The sequence below is a fragment of the Taurulus bubalis genome (genome assembly GCF_910589615.1).
Source record: "Taurulus bubalis genome assembly, chromosome: 14".
Taxonomy (NCBI): domain Eukaryota; kingdom Metazoa; phylum Chordata; class Actinopteri; order Perciformes; family Cottidae; genus Taurulus; species Taurulus bubalis.
The window spans coordinates 8,101,040-8,121,562 of record NC_136602.1 but is presented as its reverse complement, the minus strand read 5'-3'; the positions used below and the strand labels follow the sequence as shown (position 1 = coordinate 8,121,562).

Below are 20,523 nucleotides of genomic sequence, written 5' to 3'. Positions count from 1 at the left end.
CCGTCCACGGGCTGGTCATCCCGTTAGAGGCCTATTAACAGTCCCTGGGCGCTCTGCTGGGGCCTACTGGAGAGAAATCCATATCAATACCTATCTGTTATGCCTCCCACTACTAGACACAGCCGGGCTGCCTGCCTGGCACAGGCAGCACTGCATGGGCCTCCTGTCGAGACAGAGAGGGGATGGGGTTTCAATGCAAGCGTGGCACTTCAGTACGGACCTCCTGTCAGTCCTCCTGTTGCACTGATGGACTTAAGTGGACAATGCAGAGTTTGAAAAGGCACACTTCCTAGTTCTGTTGGTGTCTTTAATACCATCAGTTGTCTCTTTGGATCACATCTGGCCTGCAGAGTTTACAGCATGCCACTTCCTCCAACACGCGGAGAGAAAGGAGGCTATACAGAGGTGAAGAGAAAGTGAGTGAGGACAAAGACAAATGAAACAACCGTGACGTTGAGGGAGTTTGTAGAATACAGTGATTCACAAAATGCTCTCTGGAAACTATTATTCACGTATGAATTTTCTCTCTCTCTCTCTTTCTCTCTCTCTCTCTCTCTCTCTCTCTCTCTCTCTCTATATATATATATATATATATATATATATATATTTATATTTATATATATATGTATATTAACCTTTTTCCTTAATTGTATTTAGTTTTCATCCTGAAACATATCTTGTTTCAAAGTCAGACTGCTGCTTACATTCACTGATAGTATGAAAAGGAAACTATGACGTGTAAAAGGTGCTAATGAAAACTGTCTCCCTGTTTCTCCTGGAGCAACAGTATCCCTGGTTCTAAATTGTGCAGCTAGGGAAATGAGAAAACATTTAGAAAAACCACACAATGATATCGTTTTTTTTAATTTTCATAAACATAAAGTGACTTTAATTATTGATAATGGAACAAACACTCTAATGCCTCCAGATCCAGCGACCGGGACCAATCAGGGCCTTTCTGTCGTCTAATCCGTCATATCGCTAGGAAGTTTAAAACCAACATGTCGTGTGTGTCCATCTGTCTTGATGTTAGCAGAGAATGGAGGTCTGTTTCCTCATTAGCAGCTTATTAACAGCCCCAGCTCAGCAGAGAGCCCTCTCCCTGGAGGACAGGGGCCCAGGGGGAGGGCATTTGAATGGCAGAGAGGGCTTTGTTTCTGGGTCTGGCCTCCCAGACCGGCCCCCTGTCCGGGTCTGCCCAGGGGACGCTGTGTTATGCATGGAGAGGATAAGGAGAGCCAGAGGAGAGGGACGGAGAGAGGAGGAGAAGGAAGGATGGAGAGTAGAGGAGATGGAGAAGGAGAGTTAGCTGGAGGTCATCCATCAAACCTGCTGTCAATTTTCTGCCTTCCTGCGGAGACACAGAGAGAAGGAAAGATGGATTAAATACCGCCTGAATTAGAAACAGACAGTAACAATTTAGTGTCAAACTGAAATGTTTAATTATGTTTCATTTAGAGGTAGACATCTGAACATATATATATTTTGTGTTTGTTTTAACTTAAGAATAAGAATGTGAAATTCAAGTTGTACTGTATAGCGCTCCCTGCATTTGTTGTCAAATCACCACCTTAATTGTTGTGGGATTTTTGAGGTCACTACATCATGGATTCATTTACCAATTCAAGTTTATAAAAAAAGAAATGACAGAAAGTAAAAACGGAGCACTACATTGTGAATGGGAAATTATCTTAGACCTCAGCCTGAGTGTGTGAGGGCTGCCGATGACGAAGCAGGTGTCGAAAATAACCTGAACCAGAAGTAACTGTGTCTGGTAATCAGCGCTAATGTAACTGATTTCATCCTCTTTTGATAAATGATCATTATTTACAAGAGCAGAATTATGTTGCTATTTATATTCCTTAGTCTAAAGGGAGAAGAATTAAAATTTGAGTTTTCCTTAAAGCATGTAATACTTACCCCAAAAGCCACTTTTTAAAGAGGTTAAACAGAAAACGAGACATTTCTTTCAGCTGCTATTTGTCCCCAGATTTGCATCACACATCTGTTAACTGTGTGTTTGTGCCAGCACAGACATGTGTTGACCTCAGACCGAAGCTGGACCCTGCCGGTCTCATGGTATTTGTTGGGTTTGTACTGGAGATCAGGACAACAGGGTTCAGGTCTCCGTTGATCACACCCATGCAGCGCCCGTCTGTCCAGCGTTATGAGCTGTACATGTAAAATACCTGATGAATACATAAAGTATGACGATAGACACACAGACAAAAGCAAATTAACATATTTTTGCACAAGTTCATGAACACAAAACATGGCAAGCTTCCCAAGACGCACACCCTACAACAAGGAAAACACCATATTCAGTAATTAACCATCTAATTATACAGTTGCCCGCGTATTTACAGTATTGTAGACGTGAAAGGCAGATGACACAAGCTGGCAGTTCCTCACAATGCTTTACCGGACTCTGTAAGGCAGCTGGTTAGCAGAGGGCCTGAGTGGGAGGAGGGAACTGGCAACAGCTGCTGGAACGAATGTGAGTAGTTAAACACAAGTCCTCAGAGGCTTGATGTACGGAGCCATCACCTGAAACTTCATATTACTGCACGATGAAGAAACTAACATTAAAATGAGAGCCGTGGGAGGAAAAGATGGCCCAAAAATAGTTTCTCAAACAATTCAAAAACAATTAAAACCCATGTTCAATGTTTCGCTGAGCCATCCACCCCCCTTAGACTGTATCGTTCTATGACTTTTGCTCCCGTCATCATGACTTAAACTTCAACTGATGCTCTTGGGAAATAGTTTGTGTATATCGAGTAGATACAAGTTTATAAGAAACATAGTCTCAGTTTATTTATGTTCCTGCTCTCCTGATTCTTGATATTGGCTGCTTCTATTCCGGCCCTATCTCAAACTGCTCTCCTCTTCCTCTTCCTCCTCCTCCTCCTCCTCCCCCTCCTCCCCCCACTTTCCCGCAAGCCACCCTTCCCTTCCCAGCCTGCTTTGCAGTCCCGGAGGCGCCAGCCGCACCCTGTCCCGTGCAGTCTCCTGCCGTCCCGCTGAAAACCGTGAAATCGGCATGATTAATAATTATAATTATTGGCAAACGTGCCAGCTGCTCTGTGGCTATGGGCACCTCTGATTTATGGTTCTGTAAACGCAAACAGTCATTGTCCATATTCAGAGAAGAAAGGAGGGAAGGCAGGAGGGCAGACGGAGGCAGACGGGGAGTTTTGGACGCCTGCCCTCGAAATATGATTTTATCTTCGGAAGTCGGCAGCCCTGTCCTGCAGGCATTGTCCTCCGTCCCTCCCTCCTTCGGTCCAGCCATTGGTCTCTTGTTCTGCCCATACTCCTCACCTAGTCTGTGCTCCATGGAGCATTACTTTTTGATCTCAGTGGGCTTCAAAGGAGTCTGAGGCCACAGGGTTTCAAGCATTGTGCAGAGATTGCTGGCTTTATGGACAGCCTATCGTTAGCATTGTATTACCACGGTCGTAGCTGTTAGTGTTGAGGTGTATGTCCACAAAGCTGCGTGAATGTGTGAGAGGCAATTAATGCTTCAGAAGAAATAGCTGTCTGCTTAAGATAAATCATCAATTATCTGGGCATAATATGATTTTTCTGATCCAATAATAAACTGGAGGACAACCAGAAGTCTGTCACAAACACTGACGTGGAGTGTGCACTTCATATTTGTGTTACCTGCACGTGTGTGTGCGTGTGCACGCTCTGACTGATGGAGCTGCACAGTCTGTTCATCGGGCTCTGGGGGTCTGCTGATGTGTCTATCACTGACAGAACGAGACTATGGATTACCTCGCTCATTAATCACCATCAACGTGGCAGCCTGCGTGCACTCCCTCACATAGCCTCGTGTATCACATACGTGCACTAATGTGAGCTCACACAAGTATGCCTTCATGCAAACACACACACACACACACAGATTAATCTCTCCACACACAGACAGAGCAGTTGTGACAGCTACTGGCCACCAACCTGTCCGCGGACTAATCTCATTAGGGTCCTTCTGGCATCTGGGCCGGTTCTGCTGAGGGATGGTGTATGATGGAGTGAAGAAGACAAGGCGTTCAAGCGTATAATAGATGTCTAAATCATCTGGCCTCAGCCAGCGGGTCCTCTTGCGCTTTCATGTGATGCTCTGGAAGTATGCAGGGGAAACTATCGGAAGCACACGCAATAAAGCGAGATGGAGGGAGAAAGAAATGAAAACAGATCTTGAATTTGTGTAATTCTGCAAAGTTTATATTCTAGCAACCACTTGGCAACAGTAATAAAATGTAACAGTGGATGGTGGCGACACCGGGACACTCATCACGCCTGTCTGCCACTCTCCAGTCTGCTGCAGGCCTTACCTGTCCTGTCTGGTCCTGGAGTGCAGTGTTGTACCTGTCAGTATTGTGCAGATGGGCTCCAGCTCCCCCAGGTACCTGGGCTAAATACCCGTCATTAATCACCACATAAAGCCTCCCCAGCGGGAGATGCCCCAGGTTAGACCACATCAAGAAATAAATTGGCTGAAAAATGGCTCTGGACGAAAGCTCCGTCCCTGGAGAGGTGAGGAGAATCTGAAAGCAGCCTTCTGAAGCTCACTAAGTGATCTGTCAGCGAGCTAAGCGACATCATCATTCACTTGGCCCCTATCAAGTTCCCGCGGTGCTGACAATCTCAGCTGTTTGCTTTCAGATTTGTACAAATTCATCTTCTTTATTTATCAAAGTGGCTATGTTTAGAAGGAGGCCTGAGCTTTGAGTGTGCGAGCCTTTAGGTCCATCATGCTTTGAATAAACACTTGTGAAAGATAGGGAGATGAAGATGAAAGCATCAGGAGAGGAAACACAGATGGAAGAAAGATGACAGAATAGCAATGGGACAGGAAGTTCCCATCATTATCTAAGCTCCAAACTCTTTGATCTCTATTGGCTTCTTTGTGTATTAAACTTTAAACAAATTATCTGACATGGGCCTCTTTCGACAACATAACAAAACGTGTTTTATTGCAGCTTCAGATAGCAACTCCTCTAAAATAATCCATATTAATCTTCCTGTAACCCACCTTGAGGTTACCCAATCTCAGAACAACTTTGCTTTAGGGCTCACACTGATTTAGGGGCGAATGACATCAGAAAAGCTAAAGTTGGACACTGCCCTCTGTCATACAGGGTCCTATTAACAGAAGAAAGACCTGTCTTCTTTGAGCAGTTAATCAAACAATCAACATGTATGCACACAACATGTTTTATTCATGAAGATGCAAGAAAATGACCAAGAAAATGTTACAATTACGTGTGTAAAGTACCAAATAAAGTCTAAAAAAAATCTAAAAAACCAAGAGGATGAAAGCAGAGATAGGGTCAAGGACGTGTTGGAGTCCAGTGGCCCAGACCTGTCCACCTGTGTCTGATGCTGTCCAGTCTTATGATTAATGACCACTGAACCTCTGGTCCACTTTACATTAGTGATATTCTGCAGCACCTCGGGGCCTCGCTGACTTCAATAGTGTCCAGATCTCCAAAGACATCATCCAGATTAAACATGTTATGATAGGCATCAGAGCTAAAGTGTTTCCTTTTGTGTATTGAATTCATGGTTGGTGTTTTATTTATGTGCTTACATGTATGTGTTTGTAGTGATGACACTTCATAACAGATAATTCTTCTTTCTTCTGATTAAAATCATCTCTGTGGCTGTAACTTCAATTAGAGTTTTTAGGTAATTGTACTTTAATTGAGTATTATCATAATATAATTGTACTACACCACATTTCTGAAGGAAATATTGTACTTTCTTTCGCACTACATTTATCTGACAACTCTCTATTGGTAAATTTGCAGATTTTACACATTCTGTTTCGTATGGCATGCATACATGCAAATAAACTGAACATTAATATAAATGAAAGCACCACTTTACAAACCTTTACCTCTCTATCTCTGCACATCACACTTTAACACAACACTCTCTCAAAGGCATAGCAGAGGACCACAGGCCATTATGTATCTTAAAAAGAGCGGCATGGTGAGCGGCCAGGTTATGCTCCGCTATTCTTCTTATTCTTCCCTCACCAGAACGGTCGCTGTCAGTAGGAGATGGGAGGACAATGGAGGCGATCTCTCTGATCTCAGTGCTTCTATTGTGGCTCGTCATATTATTAATGTTCATCTCTGAGAAAAGCCACGGCCTCTGCCTCGCTGCTTCGGCATCGCTCTGTCATTTTCTCTCTGCTGGACTTTCTCTCTTCTCTCTGTCGTACTTTCATCTCCACGCAGCTCTCACCGTCTCCATGCGGTATTCTCTCTGTCAAACACACATGCACACACACACACACACACAAATCACCAAAGGAAATTAAAGTCTTTATCCGGGCCAGTTGCTGCAGAAAAACATCCCTTTTTCCAAGCCACATTCACCAGTTGTTATAAGGCAAACGTGTCCGCTCTATAGACGTATCAGAGGGACACTGATCTGTAGAACTGTGATGCTGCAGAGAAGTACAGTTTTTTTTGTATTCCTTCCCAATGTGTCGTTGCTTACAAACCCTCATTCAGACATGCCCACTCATTCCCACAACGTCTTTGTACGCGGACAATTGTGCAAAAAACGGGAAGACTGTGAAGGTATGTTGCCCACTCCCCTTTCAAGACACACAAATGATAGAAGCCGCGGTGGCTGTCGTTCATTCATCACCGGTGCCGTCGGCTGCCCATGCCTTGCTGTGCCGTGCTTGGGGTCAGGCTTCCTTCACTGTGGACTGGGAGTAATTATTAACCTACTGGGATTGTCCCGCAGCCCTCTGGTCATCTGGGACTGCTGAGTGTCAATATGCAAAGGTCATGACAAGGCAACACGGTGGCGAAGACGGAGCTGGAAAGGGAAAATAGACACATAGGGAGAGACTGACTGATGAATTAAAATCCAACTGGAAAATTGGACCACTTTCATAACAAGAGGCGTGCATCATTGATTACACACTTCTTTTCTCTGTGCAAACATTTAAAGGATAATCTGTTTTTTCTCTTTCTCAAGGATATAAACAGATTGGTACAGAGTTAGTGGATGTCGACGTTTTGGAGTTGTTCAACTGTATTTTTGTAGTAATTTGTAGAGAGAGAGAGAGTAACAAAAGCAAAGTAACCAGTTATGTATCTTGAGGAGAAGGGCTGAAACTGTAGTCCAGGAAATATGTGCAAGCAACAATGTATCAGAGTTCAAAAGAAGAAACCTACTTTTTATTTATTTTTGGTAACTCAGTGTTTGAAGCTGCTATATAAATACAGTTATTATTAGTATAACATACAGTTTGAAGCAGAACAATTTCACACGCAAGCAGGCACTATTTGAGTGAGGACGGGATTTTGATGTAATTTATGAGTCATGGATAGGGAAGTCAGAAAGTATTGAGAGAACAAGTATTTTTGTAGGATTTGTTTACAAAAGCTCATATCCTTTGAGCATTAAAACAAGAAGAGGCAGCTGTCTGGACTAAAAATAAATTGATTGATAGAAAATGTATCTGCAATTTTTTTTTTTTTTTTTTACTAATTAATTCATGAAGTAGTTTGTCATGCTCATCAATTGTGATGATTTGGGATAACAATAAATTGAAAGATGTCAACCTGGACTTTTGAAAATGGTGACAAAATACAGATTAATCTATTATGAATCTAATCTTTAGTTGTTCTAAACAAAACATTTATGAATTAACCATTTCAAAACATTGGTCCTTGGTTGTTATATTCAAGTGTACTTCATCAACTATTTTTAAATATAATGTTTAGGTTTGTGTAAACTTAATCTGTCTCTACAATAGTTACTGATAATCACTCAGCTCTACCCCTGTGTGTGATATAACCTGGGAAAAAGTTTTTTTTTTTTTTAATCATGGGAACTAAAAAGCAGGGTGTGGATGTTCTCTACATAAAACCCACCACCTCAAACTGAAGGTAATTTATGCTGCTGCTGTGGCATTGTTGCCTACAGAGCCATTGTGAGGCAGTGCACAACACATCTTCTAAAGATGTTTGCATTTCGTGGGGAATAAAAAGTGCTGTTGGTCTACGGTCCAGCTCTATATCATATTCGGCTGGCTTGTCCGTGCCAGTGGGGTGGTGAATGGGCCGCCAGAGGCCCAGCCACTAGCGGGTGGTCTGACACAGAAAGGTTAAATATGGTTCAGCCACGGACGCTCTCAAAGAGCCTTGCTGTTAAAAAAATAAGTTATGTGGGTTGTATGTCTTCATGCAGTCAGGAAACTGACAATACTGGCGCAGTGAGGCACAAGGCTGTCCCAGGGCTGAACTTCATGCTTGACCGTCCAATTGAAAAAAAGAGTCACAACATCACTTGTTTCTGGTGGATTTATTGAATGGTCATCAAAGCCCTGGCTAGACGAGAGGTGTAAAATTAACACAATAACCATGCGTATATAATTCTTATATTCATCTTCAAGTTCTTTGAACTCAAAACTCTTTAGAGACAAGAAAATAGAGGGAAACAAAGATGCTGCAGTTACAGAAAATAGATGGTTACAACATTGACCTAGTACAAGCATTACATGCTTTAGATAGTTTTAGGATCACGGCCCTGCACACACACTACTATATTATTGATCTATTGTACTGATGGTATGGTTAATTCATGATTTATTTGGGCTTTGTGTTAAAGGGTAAGTTTATACAAATTTCAGTAAATCACATCTTCACATGACCAGATTTCTTAGGGATGGTTTCTTTAAGTTTAACCTGTTTAACTAATCACACTGATCATCACTGAGACCGTTTTTAATGAATATTTGTTATTGTGACGAAGGCCAGTTTCCTCCAGTCTCTGCACAGAAAGGTTCAAGTGTGTAGAAAGAATCCCAGGAGCTATTCTTTAATCTCCCAGATGCACGTCAGCGGCAAGTTGCTCATCTTCTCCTTGAACAAGTTGTCAAATTGTTCATTCTGGGCCACCGTGAAGACATTCTTCCAGTCACCTGCTTTACCTGTTTGGACACAGGAAAAAATCTGAGATGTACCTTTCTGTATTGGTCTGCTGCTCAGTCATTTCTCACCCTTAAAAGTTATTTTCTTCTCTATAAATGATGACAGAAGTGGTGGAAACAAACCTTTACGCATGGTGTCCTTCTTGTACCGGTCGGTTTCCACCAAGTCCTTGTAGTTTGCTTTGGGGTTGGTCTTCATGCTTTTGAAGGTGGACGTCTCCACAACGTGATCAATGGCTTCATCGGTCAAATCTCTTCCCAGGAAAGCACAAAGCTTAACAACTTCCCCTCTGAGGTCCTGTCAATCACAGATGTGTATACAAGATGCGTATAATATTTAACATTGTGTCCTAAACTAATTTATATTTGTTATCAAGGTCAAGTGCTCTATAAAAGAATTACAATAGAAAAAAGAAGATTCCCAACCTTCAACATGTTCTCATATTGCACAAAATGGATGTTCAGTTGGTCTCGCGCTTTGTGATAATCTTGGATGTGATCAAACCAGGATCCCATGAACACTGTTGGGAAAAATATTTGTGAGTCTTGCTGGTATTGTATGAGGTCAATGTTTGTTTGGTTTTATGTTCTGTACTCTAACTCTGATATACTTAACTAACCCCATAATACTGAACCTACCATTACCATCCAGGAACTGCTGAAAGAAATCCTCAAAGCTCTGAGGATTTTCCAGCAACTCCCAACTGTGAGCAAAGTGATAGAGCGACACCAGGATATCCTTGGGGTTCCTCCAAACATACACAACCTAAAGCAAACAAACACATATGCACTTTGGGAATTTGACTACAGACGAATGCTTGAATCAATAGTTGAATATTACATATTGTAAATCACCTTGATTTGTGTGGCTTTCACTCCCAGAGGCAACATGTTTGGGGGGAGATGCGAGCCAAAGATTCGAGGATCTGGCCTTTCTCTGTAAGGGTTGTCCAGAGATCTCTCCTCCAGCCAAGGAACTCTCGTCCTGTTGGTTGCATCTTCTGTCCAGTCAGGATGTGCAGCATCCATGATCTGGACCAGGATCTGCTGCATCCATACTGTGCCTGCAGAGTCAAAGAAAATATAGAATGTTTTTAAATACAACAGAGGAAGAAGACAATACCAGACCAGCTGTTTCTGTTATTTAATTGTTAATTATTGGAAATAATAAATAATAGAAACACCTGTCAGTATAAAATGCCCCATGAACTACATCTTCCAAATGAGGAAAGTTAAATCTCTTCTAAGCAGTTTCAAACTGAACATTTTAACCCTCATGATAGTTTGTTACAGAAATGTATTGAACTGCACTAGGTTTAGCTAGAAAATATTTTATCCAATATTTGGGCTGACAGAAGGTCTACAATATGTGTTTGAGGGATAAATCCAGGATGTGAGACTGACTCAGCATTGAAAAAAGGTTAAAAGATAAAGATAGGAGCTAAAGCCAGTGTAAATGTGAACCACCACATCACCTGGAGATCGAGACAGAAGACAATGACATGAAGGAACAACACTCTTCCTGTAAAGCTAGTTAGGTCTTTATACAGAAACAATCATTAAAACGCTTGTGTACTCAACATTTAGTAGCTTAATTGCTAATTAACATTAAGGAAGTGTTGACGTATCTGCTAATGTTAGCTCCATGGGTTTATACGTACACTGCACTATAACACAAAATGAAACCATGATTAGCTTGAAATCCCAAAAATCAGCTTGAAAAAAAAAAAAAAAAACTTAAACGACTGCACGAGAGTATATGGAGCTGAACAGTTGCTACGCTGTGACTGGTCAGTCTGCATTTGAGAGGCGGGGCTTAGTGAAGGTTGACTTGAGAAAACATGCTCGCCACTCCATTGATAATGTCTGAAGGCTCTATATTAACAGGCAACCAGCAGAAACCAAATCACAACCGGTTTTATTTTATAACATTTCATAACAATTCCAACATATGTAATTGGAAAACAGTTTGGGTGTGCATGGTTAATCTGACAATACCTTCTTCATCTTAAAAAACTAAGTATTGGTCGAATTCATTATAACTCCATCCAAAGGCATTTGCACCAGACAAAGAGGTAAAAAAAAAATAGAAGCACATTTGTTTGAATGACTCACTTAAATAAGTCATCTAACTGTTCAGCAGTTAAGTTTCAGGTGACAGAATAGAAGAGTTATTAAAAAGATTGATCATGTCATCTGAGAAGTGGCGGTTTACGTTCATAAGATTTTTTCAAGCAATTGCTCTCACAGCAACAAGCTTTACAAGCAGCCTCTGTGTTTTGCCTCGAGCATTGCCTTTCATGTTTGATACAAACTGACGGAGCAGGAAAGACCAGCAGAATTTACTCAGGGCTGAAAAAAGTACTGATGTACCGCTGCCTATCATTGACTATATACTGAAGCTCCTAAAAAGACAATAGAATTGAGTAAAACAAAAAAGAGATGTCATTGAAACTTAATGTGACTTTAATTGGGGACAGTGGAATACATACATTTTCATAGAATTTTAACATTTTCATAAAAGTTGATTTGCTATATATCAATAATTTGTTTGATATAAATGTATATATTTTATTTTACTGATGCCCACTTTCCAAAGCATGCATGTTATACAGTGTTTTCATTCACTCCATTCACAAATGCTTGATATAAAAAAGTTGTAAAAGTGTCAATATTAGCTAAAATGTATAGAAAACAACTGACCTGACTTGGGGTACGTGACGAGGAAGATATCAGTGGGACGGGTCTCAAAATGCTGCAAAGCATCCAGGTCTGCGGGTCGCAATTTGTCCTTGACCAGAAAGTTCCTCCTTTTGTGCCTGAACAGGTAAGGGTTCACTAGGTCCAGAGAATCCATGGATGCTAAAATTGAAGGTAAATGGGAGTGAATTCATTAAAGTATTCTGATATAAAATTGTGTATTAAGTTTGATATATTTTCCTACCAACACTTCTACCGCGGTGAACACGTCAAGAGAAGCACTGCTGTCTTTCCTCCACTGCTGACTGAAGAGATGAACCTTACATTAAGCTATTCATATGAGACGTTGACAGCGTCATTTGTAATTTGAGAACTTGTTCAGTCTTGGTTTGAAAAACAAGACTCAACAAGCTGAACCCGTTCTGTGCATCAAGTAAAGGTGGTTGAAAACTATAGGGGTAAAGAACTGTCTGAACCGGTGTTTCGCCATCTCGCTGCAAAAACAATTTCCCAGATGTCAGATAATTGCACATGCAAATAATAAGTGTAGTAGGTGTGTGTGTGTGTGTGTGTGTGTGTGTGTGTGTGTGTGTGTGTGTGTGTGTGTGTGTGTGTGTGTGTGTGTGTGTGTGTGCCAGCAAGTATTTGAAATTGTGTAAATTAGGTTTGTTGGGATGGTTTCTTTAAGTTTAACCTGTTTAACTAATCACACTGATCATCACTGAGACCGTTTTTAATGAATATTTGTTATTGTGACGAAGGCCAGTTTCCTCCAGTCTCTGCACAGAAAGGTTCAAGTGTGTAGAAAGAATCCCAGGAGCTATTCTTTAATCTCCCAGATGCACGTCAGCGGCAAGTTGCTCATCTTCTCCTTGAACAAGTTGTCAAATTGTTCATTCTGGGCCACCGTGAAGACATTCTTCCAGTCACCTGCTTTACCTGTTTGGACACAGGAAAAAATCTGAGATGTACCTTTCTGTATTGGTCTGCTGCTCAGTCATTTCCCACCCTTAAAAGTTATTTTCTTCTCTATAAATGATGACAGAAGTGGTGGAAACAAACCTTTACGCATGGTGTCCTTCTTGTACCGGTCGGTTTCCACCAAGTCCTTGTAGTTTGCTTTGGGGTTGGTCTTCATGCTTTTGAAGGTGGACGTCTCCACAACGTGATCAATGGCTTCATCGGTCAAATCTCTTCCCAGGAAAGCACAAAGCTTAACAACTTCCCCTCTGAGGTCCTGTCAATCACAGATGTGTATACAAGATGCGTATAATATTTAACATTGTGTCCTAAACTAATTTATATTTGTTATCAAGGTCAAGTGCTCTATAAAAGAATTACAATAGAAAAAAGAAGATTCCCAACCTTCAACATGTTCTCATATTGCACAAAATGGATGTTCAGTTGGTCTCGCGCTTTGTGATAATCTTGGATGTGATCAAACCAGGATCCCATGAACACTGTTGGGAAAAATATTTGTGAGTCTTGCTGGTATTGTATGAGGTCAATGTTTGTTTGGTTTTATGTTCTGTACTCTAACTCTGATATACTTAACTAACCCCATAATACTGAACCTACCATTACCATCCAGGAACTGCTGAAAGAAATCCTCAAAGCTCTGAGGATTTTCCAGCAACTCCCAACTGTGAGCAAAGTGATAGAGCGACACCAGGATATCCTTGGGGTTCCTCCAAACATACACAACCTAAAGCAAACAAACACATATGCACTTTGGGAATTTGACTACAGACGAATGCTTGAATCAATAGTTGAATATTACATATTGTAAATCACCTTGATTTGTGTGGCTTTCACTCCCAGAGGCAACATGTTTGGGGGGAGATGCGAGCCAAAGATTCGAGGATCTGGCCTTTCTCTGTAAGGGTTGTCCAGAGATCTCTCCTCCAGCCAAGGAACTCTCGTCCTGTTGGTTGCATCTTCTGTCCAGTCAGGATGTGCAGCATCCATGATCTGGACCAGGATCTGCTGCATCCATACTGTGCCTGCAGAGTCAAAGAAAATATAGAATGTTTTTAAATACAACAGAGGAAGAAGACAATACCAGACCAGCTGTTTCTGTTATTTAATTGTTAATTATTGGAAATAATAAATAATAGAAACACCTGTCAGTATAAAATGCCCCATGAACTACATCTTCCAAATGAGGAAAGTTAAATCTCTTCTAAGCAGTTTCAAACTGAACATTTTAACCCTCATGATAGTTTGTTACAGAAATGTATTGAACTGCACTAGGTTTAGCTAGAAAATATTTTATCCAATATTTGGGCTGACAGAAGGTCTACAATATGTGTTTGAGGGATAAATCCAGGATGTGAGACTGACTCAGCATTGAAAAAAGGTTAAAAGATAAAGATAGGAGCTAAAGCCAGTGTAAATGTGAACCACCACATCACCTGGAGATCGAGACAGAAGACAATGACATGAAGGAACAACACTCTTCCTGTAAAGCTAGTTAGGTCTTTATACAGAAACAATCATTAAAACGCTTGTGTACTCAACATTTAGTAGCTTAATTGCTAATTAACATTAAGGAAGTGTTGACGTATCTGCTAATATTAGCTCCATGGGTTTATACGTACACTGCACTATAACACAAAATGTAACCATGATTAGCTTGAAATCCCAAAAATCAGCTTGAAAAAAAAAAAAAAAAAACTTAAACGACTGCACGAGAGTCTATGGAGCTGAACAGTTGCTACGCTGTGACTGGTCAGTCTGCATTTGAGAGGCGGGGCTTAGTGAAGGTTGACTTGAGAAAACATGCTCGCCACTCCATTGATAATGTCTGAAGGCTCTATATTAACAGGCAACCAGCAGAAACCAAATCACAACCGGTTTTATTTTATAACATTTCATAACAATTCCAACATATGTAATTGGAAAACAGTTTGGGTGTGCATGGTTAATCTGACAATACCTTCTTCATCTTAAAAAACTAAGTATTGGTCGAATTCATTATAACTCCATCCAAAGGCATTTGCACCAGACAAAGAGGTAAAAAAAAAATAGAAGCACATTTGTTTGAATGACTCACTTAAATAAGTCATCTAACTGTTCAGCAGTTAAGTTTCAGGTGACAGAATAGAAGAGTTATTAAAAAGATTGATCATGTCATCTGAGAAGTGGCGGTTTACGTTCATAAGATTTTTTCAAGCAATTGCTCTCACAGCAACAAGCTTTACAAGCAGCAGCAAATGCTCAATGCGTTTTGCCTCGAGCATTGCCTTTCATGTTTGATACAAACTGACGGAGCAGGAAAGACCAGCAGAATTTACTCAGGGCTGAAAAAAGTACTGATGTACCGCTGCCTATCATTGACTATATACTGAAGCTCCTAAAAAGACAATAGAATTGAGTAAAACAAAAAAGAGATGTCATTGAAACTTAATGTGACTTTAATTGGGGACAGTGGAATACATACATTTTCATAGAATTTTAACATTTTCATAAAAGTTGATTTGCTATATATCAATAATTTGTTAGATATAAATGTATATATTTTATTTTACTGATGCCCACTTTTCAAAGCATGCATGTTATACAGTGTTTTCATTCACTCCATTCACAAATGCTTGATATAAAAAAGTTGTAAAAGTGTCAATATTAGCTAAAATGTATAGAAAACAACTGACCTGACTTGGGGTACGTGACGAGGAAGATATCAGTGGGACGGGTCTCAAAATGCTGCAAAGCATCGAGGTCTGCGGGTCGCAATTTGTCCTTGACCAGAAAGTTCCTCCTTTTGTGCCTGAACAGGTAAGGGTTCACTAGGTCCAGAGAATCCATGGATGCTAAAATTGAAGGTAAATGGGAGTGAATTCATTAAAGTATTCTGATATAAAATTGTGTATTAAGTTTGATATATTTTCCTACCAACACTTCTACCGCGGTGAACACGTCAAGAGAAGCACTGCTGTCTTTCCTCCACTGCTGACTGAAGAGATGAACCTTACATTAAGCTATTCATATGAGACGTTGACAGAGTCATTTGTAATTTGAGAACTTGTTCAGTCTTGGTTTGAAAAACAAGACTCAACAAGCTGAACCCGTTCTGTGCATCAAGTAAAGGTGGTTGAAAACTATAGGGGTAAAGAACTGTCTGAACCGGTGTTTCGCCATCTCGCTGCAAAAACAATTTCCCAGATGTCAGATAATTGCACATGCAAATAATAAGTGTAGTAGGTGTGTGTGTGTGTGTGTGTGTGTGTGTGTGTGTGTGTGTGTGTGTGTGTGTGTGCCAGCAAGTATTTGAAATTGTGTAAATTAGGTTTGTTGGGATGGTTTCTTTAAGTTTAACCTGTTTAACTAATCACACTGATCATCACTGAGACCGTTTTTAATGAATATTTGTTATTGTGACGAAGGCCAGTTTCCTCCAGTCTCTGCACAGAAAGGTTCAAGTGTGTAGAAAGAATCCCAGGAGCTATTCTTTAATCTCCCAGATGCACGTCAGCGGCAAGTTGCTCATCTTCTCCTTGAACAAGTTGTCAAATTGTTCATTCTGGGCCACCGTGAAGACATTCTTCCAGTCACCTGCTTTACCTGTTTGGACACAGGAAAAAATCTGAGATGTACCTTTCTGTATTGGTCTGCTGCTCAGTCATTTCCCACCCTTAAAAGTTATTTTCTTCTCTTTTCTTTCTTATAAATGATGACAGAAGTGGTGGAAGCAAACCTTTACGCATGGTGTCCTTCTTGTACCGGTCGGTTTCCACCAAGTCCTTGTAGTTTGCTTTGGGGTTGGTCTTCATGCTTTTGAAGGTGGACGTCTCCACAACGTGATCAATGGCTTCATCGGTCAAATCTCTTCCCAGGAAAGCACAAAGCTTAACAACTTCCCCTCTGAGGTCCTGTCAATCACAGATGTGTATACAAGATGTGTATAATATTTAACATTGTGTCCTAAACTAATTTATATTTGTTATCAAGGTCAAGTGCTCTATAAAAGAATTACAATAGAAAAAAGAAGATTCCCAACCTTCAACATGTTCTCATATTGCACAAAATGGATGTTCAGTTGGTCTCGCGCTTTGTGATAATCTTGGATGTGATCAAACCAGGATCCCATGAACACTGTTGGGAAAAATATTTGTGAGTCTTGCTGGTATTGTATGAGGTCAATGTTTGTTTGGTTTTATGTTCTGTACTCTAACTCTGATATACTTAACTAACCCCATAATACTGAACCTACCATTACCATCCAGGAACTGCTGAAAGAAATCCTCAAAGCTCTGAGGATTTTCCAGCAACTCCCAACTGTGAGCAAAGTGATAGAGCGACACCAGGATATCCTTGGGGTTCCTCCAAACATACACAACCTAAAGCAAACAAACACATATGCACTTTGGGAATTTGACTACAGACGAATGCTTGAATCAATAGTTGAATATTACATATTGTAAATCACCTTGATTTGTGTGGCTTTCACTCCCAGAGGCAACATGTTTGGGGGGAGATGCGAGCCAAAGATTCGAGGATCTGGCCTTTCTCTGTAAGGGTTGTCCAGAGATCTCTCCTCCAGCCAAGGAACTCTTGTCCTGTTGGTTGCATCTTCTGTCCAGTCAGGATGTGCAGCATCCATGATCTGGACCAGGATCTGCTGCATCCATACTGTGCCTGCAGAGTCAAAGAAAATATAGAATGTTTTTAAATACAACAGAGGAAGAAGATAATACCAGACCAGCTGTTTCTGTTATTTAATTGTTAATTATTGGAAATAATAAATAATAGAAACACCTGTCAGTATAAAATGCCCCATGAACTACATCTTCCAAATGAGGAAAGTTAAATCTCTTCTAAGCAGTTTCAAACTGAACATTTTAACCCTCATGATAGTTTGTTACAGAAATGTATTGAACTGCACTAGGTTTAGCTAGAAAATATTTTATCCAATATTTGGGCTGACAGAAGGTCTACAATATGTGTTTGAGGGATAAATCCAGGATGTGAGACTGACTCAGCATTGAAAAAAGGTTAAAAGATAAAGATAGGAGCTAAAGCCAGTGTAAATGTGAACCACCACATCACCTGGAGATCGAGACAGAAGACAATGACATGAAGGAACAACACTCTTCCTGTAAAGCTAGTTAGGTCTTTATACAGAAACAATCATTAAAACGCTTGTGTACTCAACATTTAGTAGCTTAATTGCTAATTAACATTAAGGAAGTGTTGACGTATCTGCTAATATTAGCTCCATGGGTTTATACGTACACTGCACTATAACACAAAATGTAACCATGATTAGCTTGAAATCCCAAAAATCAGCTTGAAAAAAAAAAAAAAAAAACTTAAACGACTGCACGAGAGTCTATGGAGCTGAACAGTTGCTACGCTGTGACTGGTCAGTCTGCATTTGAGAGGCGGGGCTTAGTGAAGGTTGACTTGAGAAAAAACATGCTCGCCACTCCATTGATAATGTCTGAAGGCTCTATATTAACAGGCAACCAGCAGAAACCAAATCACAACCGGTTTTATTTTATAACATTTCATAACAATTCCAACATATGTAATTGGAAAACAGTTTGGGTGTGCATGGTTAATCTGACAATACCTTCTTCATCTTAAAAAACTAAGTATTGGTCGAATTCATTATAACTCCATCCAAAGGCATTTGCACCAGACAAAGAGGTAAAAAAAAAATAGAAGCACATTTGTTTGAATGACTCACTTAAATAAGTCATCTAACTGTTCAGCAGTTAAGTTTCAGGTGACAGAATAGAAGAGTTATTAAAAAGATTGATCATGTCATCTGAGAAGTGGCGGTTTACGTTCATAAGATTTTTTCAAGCAATTGCTCTCACAGCAACAAGCTTTACAAGCAGCAGCAAATGCTCAATGTGTTTTGCCTCGAGCATTGCCTTTCATGTTTGATACAAACTGACGGAGCAGGAAAGACCAGCAGAATTTACTCAGGGCTGAAAAAAGTACTGATGTACCGCTGCCTATCATTGACTATATACTGAAGCTCCTAAAAAGACAATAGAATTGAGTAAAACAAAAAAGAGATGTCATTGAAACTTAATGTGACTTTAATTGGGGACAGTGGAATACATATATTTTCATAGAATTTTAACATTTTCATAAAAGTTGATTTGCTATATATCAATAATTTGTTAGATATAAATGTATATATTTTATTTTACTGATGCCCACTTTTCAAAGCATGCATGTTATACAGTGTTTTCATTCACTCCATTCACAAATGCTTGATATAAAAAAGTTGTAAAAGTGTCAATATTAGCTAAAATGTATAGAAAACAACTGACCTGACTTGGGGTACGTGACGAGGAAGATATCAGTGGGACGGGTCTCAAAATGCTGCAAAGCATCCAGGTCTGCGGGTCGCAATTTGTCCTTGACCAGAAAGTTCCTCCTTTTGTGCCTGAACAGGTAAGGGTTCACTAGGTCCAGAGAATCCATGGATGCTAAAATTGAAGGTAAATGAGAGTGAATTCATTAAAGTATTCTGATATAAAATTGTGTATTAAGTTTGATATATTTTCCTACCAACACTTCTACCGCGGTGAACACGTCAAGAGAAGCACTGCTGTCTTTCCTCCACTGCTGACTGAAGAGATGAACCTTACATTAAACTATTCAAAAACTATTTAAAACTATTTATGAGACGTTGACAGCGTCATTTGTAATTTGAGAACTTGTTCAGTCTTGGTTTGAAAAACAAAACTCAACAAGCTGAACCCGTTCTGTGCATCAAGTAAAGGTGGTTGAAAACTATAGGGGTAAAGAACTGTCTGAACCGGTGTTTCGCCATCTCGCTGCAAAAACAATTTCCCAGATGTCAGATAATTGCACATGCAAATAATAAGTGTAGTAGGTGTGTGTGTGTGTGTGTGTGTGTGTGTGTGTGTGTGTGTGTGTGTGTGTGTGTGTGTGTGTGTGTGTGTGCGTATGTGTGTGTGTGTGCCAGCAAGTATTTGAAATTGTGTAAATTAGGTTTGTTTGCCTCTGACATGTAAAGATAAAAGACAGTATCTTTTGAAATCTTCCACGGTGACCTGGGGTGGTAGTGGGAATAGGGCGTGTGTGTGTGTGTGTGTGTGTGTCCGGTTGTGGGGGGGGGGGGCACAGGATGTGAAGGAGCTTCAAAGCCCGGGGAAGAGGTCCCTGGCCCCCCACTGCAGCCTTGTTCACATGAGAATCAATCTGGTGCCAGTGTTTGATGTGAACTGCAGATAAAAGAAAAGAAACAAAGGACAGCGGGGAGATATGAAAAGATGGGGCATGAACAGACAGGGAGATTAATGGGGAAGGCCAATAAAACATTTTGAGGCATGAAGAGTTGCGAGAGGGTTACCTATAGGGGACGGTATTTGAACAAGACCAGACAAGCCAAAGTACAGACCTAGAAAGAGGAGACATTAAGACGACATGTAAACACACAAGGGAGGAGAGAAACTGAAAGGCATGACAAACAAAATCAAACCGAATGATTTGACAGAAACAAGCAAGTAGGAGGACAAAGTGAAAGACACAGCGTTTCAGTCAGACACGATCCATCAGTCGGTCAGACGTCGAAGGTTCAAAGCCAGCTCGGAGGACGCAAGTGCAGCTTCTCCTCGCACATTCTCCCCGTGAGGCCAGGAACAGCCATTAGCATCACAATGCCAACTGCATTATCATCATTGGCGTCACCATTGTCGTGAAAAAATGAAGATCATATTGAGTTCCGGAGAAAAGCCCTCAGACGGGCAGCTTGCGATGAAGGTTTCACCCCTCTGGAATGTGGAGGTTATCACTCCGCCTCTCATAGAGTTGCATATTCACTGAAAACACACTCAATGCTAAGACAGTGTGTTGAATTAAAT

The 20,523-nt window shown here is 40.6% G+C and overlaps 3 protein-coding genes across 6 annotated transcripts; all 3 read right to left on the bottom strand.

The window, feature by feature from the left end:
* Positions 1-8,337: 8,337 nt before the first annotated feature.
* LOC306747090 (amine sulfotransferase-like) lies at positions 8,338-12,053 on the bottom strand. Of its 2 annotated transcripts, XM_079230094.1 has the most exons (7): positions 11,919-12,053; positions 11,678-11,836; positions 9,830-10,038; positions 9,614-9,740; positions 9,401-9,495; positions 9,098-9,272; positions 8,338-8,974 (listed from the first exon to the last, which is right to left on the bottom strand). In XM_079230094.1, the coding sequence occupies exons 2-7, from the start codon at positions 11,829-11,831 to the stop codon at positions 8,856-8,858; spliced, it is 879 nt and encodes a 292-aa protein (XP_079086220.1). In that variant the 5' UTR covers positions 11,832-11,836; positions 11,919-12,053; the 3' UTR covers positions 8,338-8,855. The 2 variants fall into 2 exon arrangements, with proteins under 2 accessions (XP_079086220.1, XP_079086219.1); XM_079230093.1 differs by lacking the exon at positions 11,919-12,053 and having other exon boundaries at positions 11,678-11,844.
* A 421-nt stretch (positions 12,054-12,474) lies between these two features.
* Positions 12,475-15,700, bottom strand: LOC306747091 (amine sulfotransferase-like). Of its 2 annotated transcripts, XM_079230095.1 has the most exons (7): positions 15,569-15,700; positions 15,328-15,486; positions 13,469-13,677; positions 13,253-13,379; positions 13,040-13,134; positions 12,737-12,911; positions 12,475-12,613 (listed from the first exon to the last, which is right to left on the bottom strand). In XM_079230095.1, the coding sequence occupies exons 2-7, from the start codon at positions 15,479-15,481 to the stop codon at positions 12,495-12,497; spliced, it is 879 nt and encodes a 292-aa protein (XP_079086221.1). In that variant the 5' UTR covers positions 15,482-15,486; positions 15,569-15,700; the 3' UTR covers positions 12,475-12,494. The 2 variants fall into 2 exon arrangements, with proteins under 2 accessions (XP_079086221.1, XP_079086222.1); XM_079230096.1 differs by having other exon boundaries at positions 15,328-15,683.
* Positions 15,701-15,965: 265 nt separating this feature from the next.
* LOC306746680 (amine sulfotransferase-like) lies at positions 15,966-19,312 on the bottom strand. Of its 2 annotated transcripts, none has more exons than XM_079229632.1 (7): positions 19,217-19,312; positions 18,964-19,122; positions 17,103-17,311; positions 16,887-17,013; positions 16,674-16,768; positions 16,371-16,545; positions 15,966-16,237 (listed from the first exon to the last, which is right to left on the bottom strand). In XM_079229632.1, the coding sequence occupies exons 2-7, from the start codon at positions 19,115-19,117 to the stop codon at positions 16,119-16,121; spliced, it is 879 nt and encodes a 292-aa protein (XP_079085758.1). In that variant the 5' UTR covers positions 19,118-19,122; positions 19,217-19,312; the 3' UTR covers positions 15,966-16,118. The 2 variants fall into 2 exon arrangements, with proteins under 2 accessions (XP_079085758.1, XP_079085757.1); XM_079229631.1 differs by having other exon boundaries at positions 19,205-19,267.
* Positions 19,313-20,523: the final 1,211 nt, after the last annotated feature.

Excerpts from the sequence above, each read along its gene's own strand:
- LOC306747090 (XM_079230094.1), bottom strand. The coding sequence starts at position 11,831 with ATGGATTCTCTGGACCTAGTGAACCCTTACCTGTTCAGGCACAAAAGG. Across the intron at positions 9,273-9,400 it reads AATATGAGAACATGTTGAAG|GACCTCAGAGGGGAAGTTGT; the intron begins GTTGGGAATCTT and ends TGTGATTGACAG. Across the intron at positions 8,975-9,097 it reads GAAGGACACCATGCGTAAAG|GTAAAGCAGGTGACTGGAAG; the intron begins GTTTGTTTCCAC and ends GTGTCCAAACAG.
- LOC306746680 (XM_079229632.1), bottom strand. The coding sequence starts at position 19,117 with ATGGATTCTCTGGACCTAGTGAACCCTTACCTGTTCAGGCACAAAAGG. Across the intron at positions 16,546-16,673 it reads AATATGAGAACATGTTGAAG|GACCTCAGAGGGGAAGTTGT; the intron begins GTTGGGAATCTT and ends TGTGATTGACAG. Across the intron at positions 16,238-16,370 it reads GAAGGACACCATGCGTAAAG|GTAAAGCAGGTGACTGGAAG; the intron begins GTTTGCTTCCAC and ends GTGTCCAAACAG.
- LOC306747091 (XM_079230095.1), bottom strand. The coding sequence starts at position 15,481 with ATGGATTCTCTGGACCTAGTGAACCCTTACCTGTTCAGGCACAAAAGG. Across the intron at positions 13,678-15,327 it reads CGTCACGTACCCCAAGTCAG|GCACAGTATGGATGCAGCAG; the intron begins GTCAGTTGTTTT and ends TTGACTCTGCAG. Across the intron at positions 12,614-12,736 it reads GAAGGACACCATGCGTAAAG|GTAAAGCAGGTGACTGGAAG; the intron begins GTTTGTTTCCAC and ends GTGTCCAAACAG.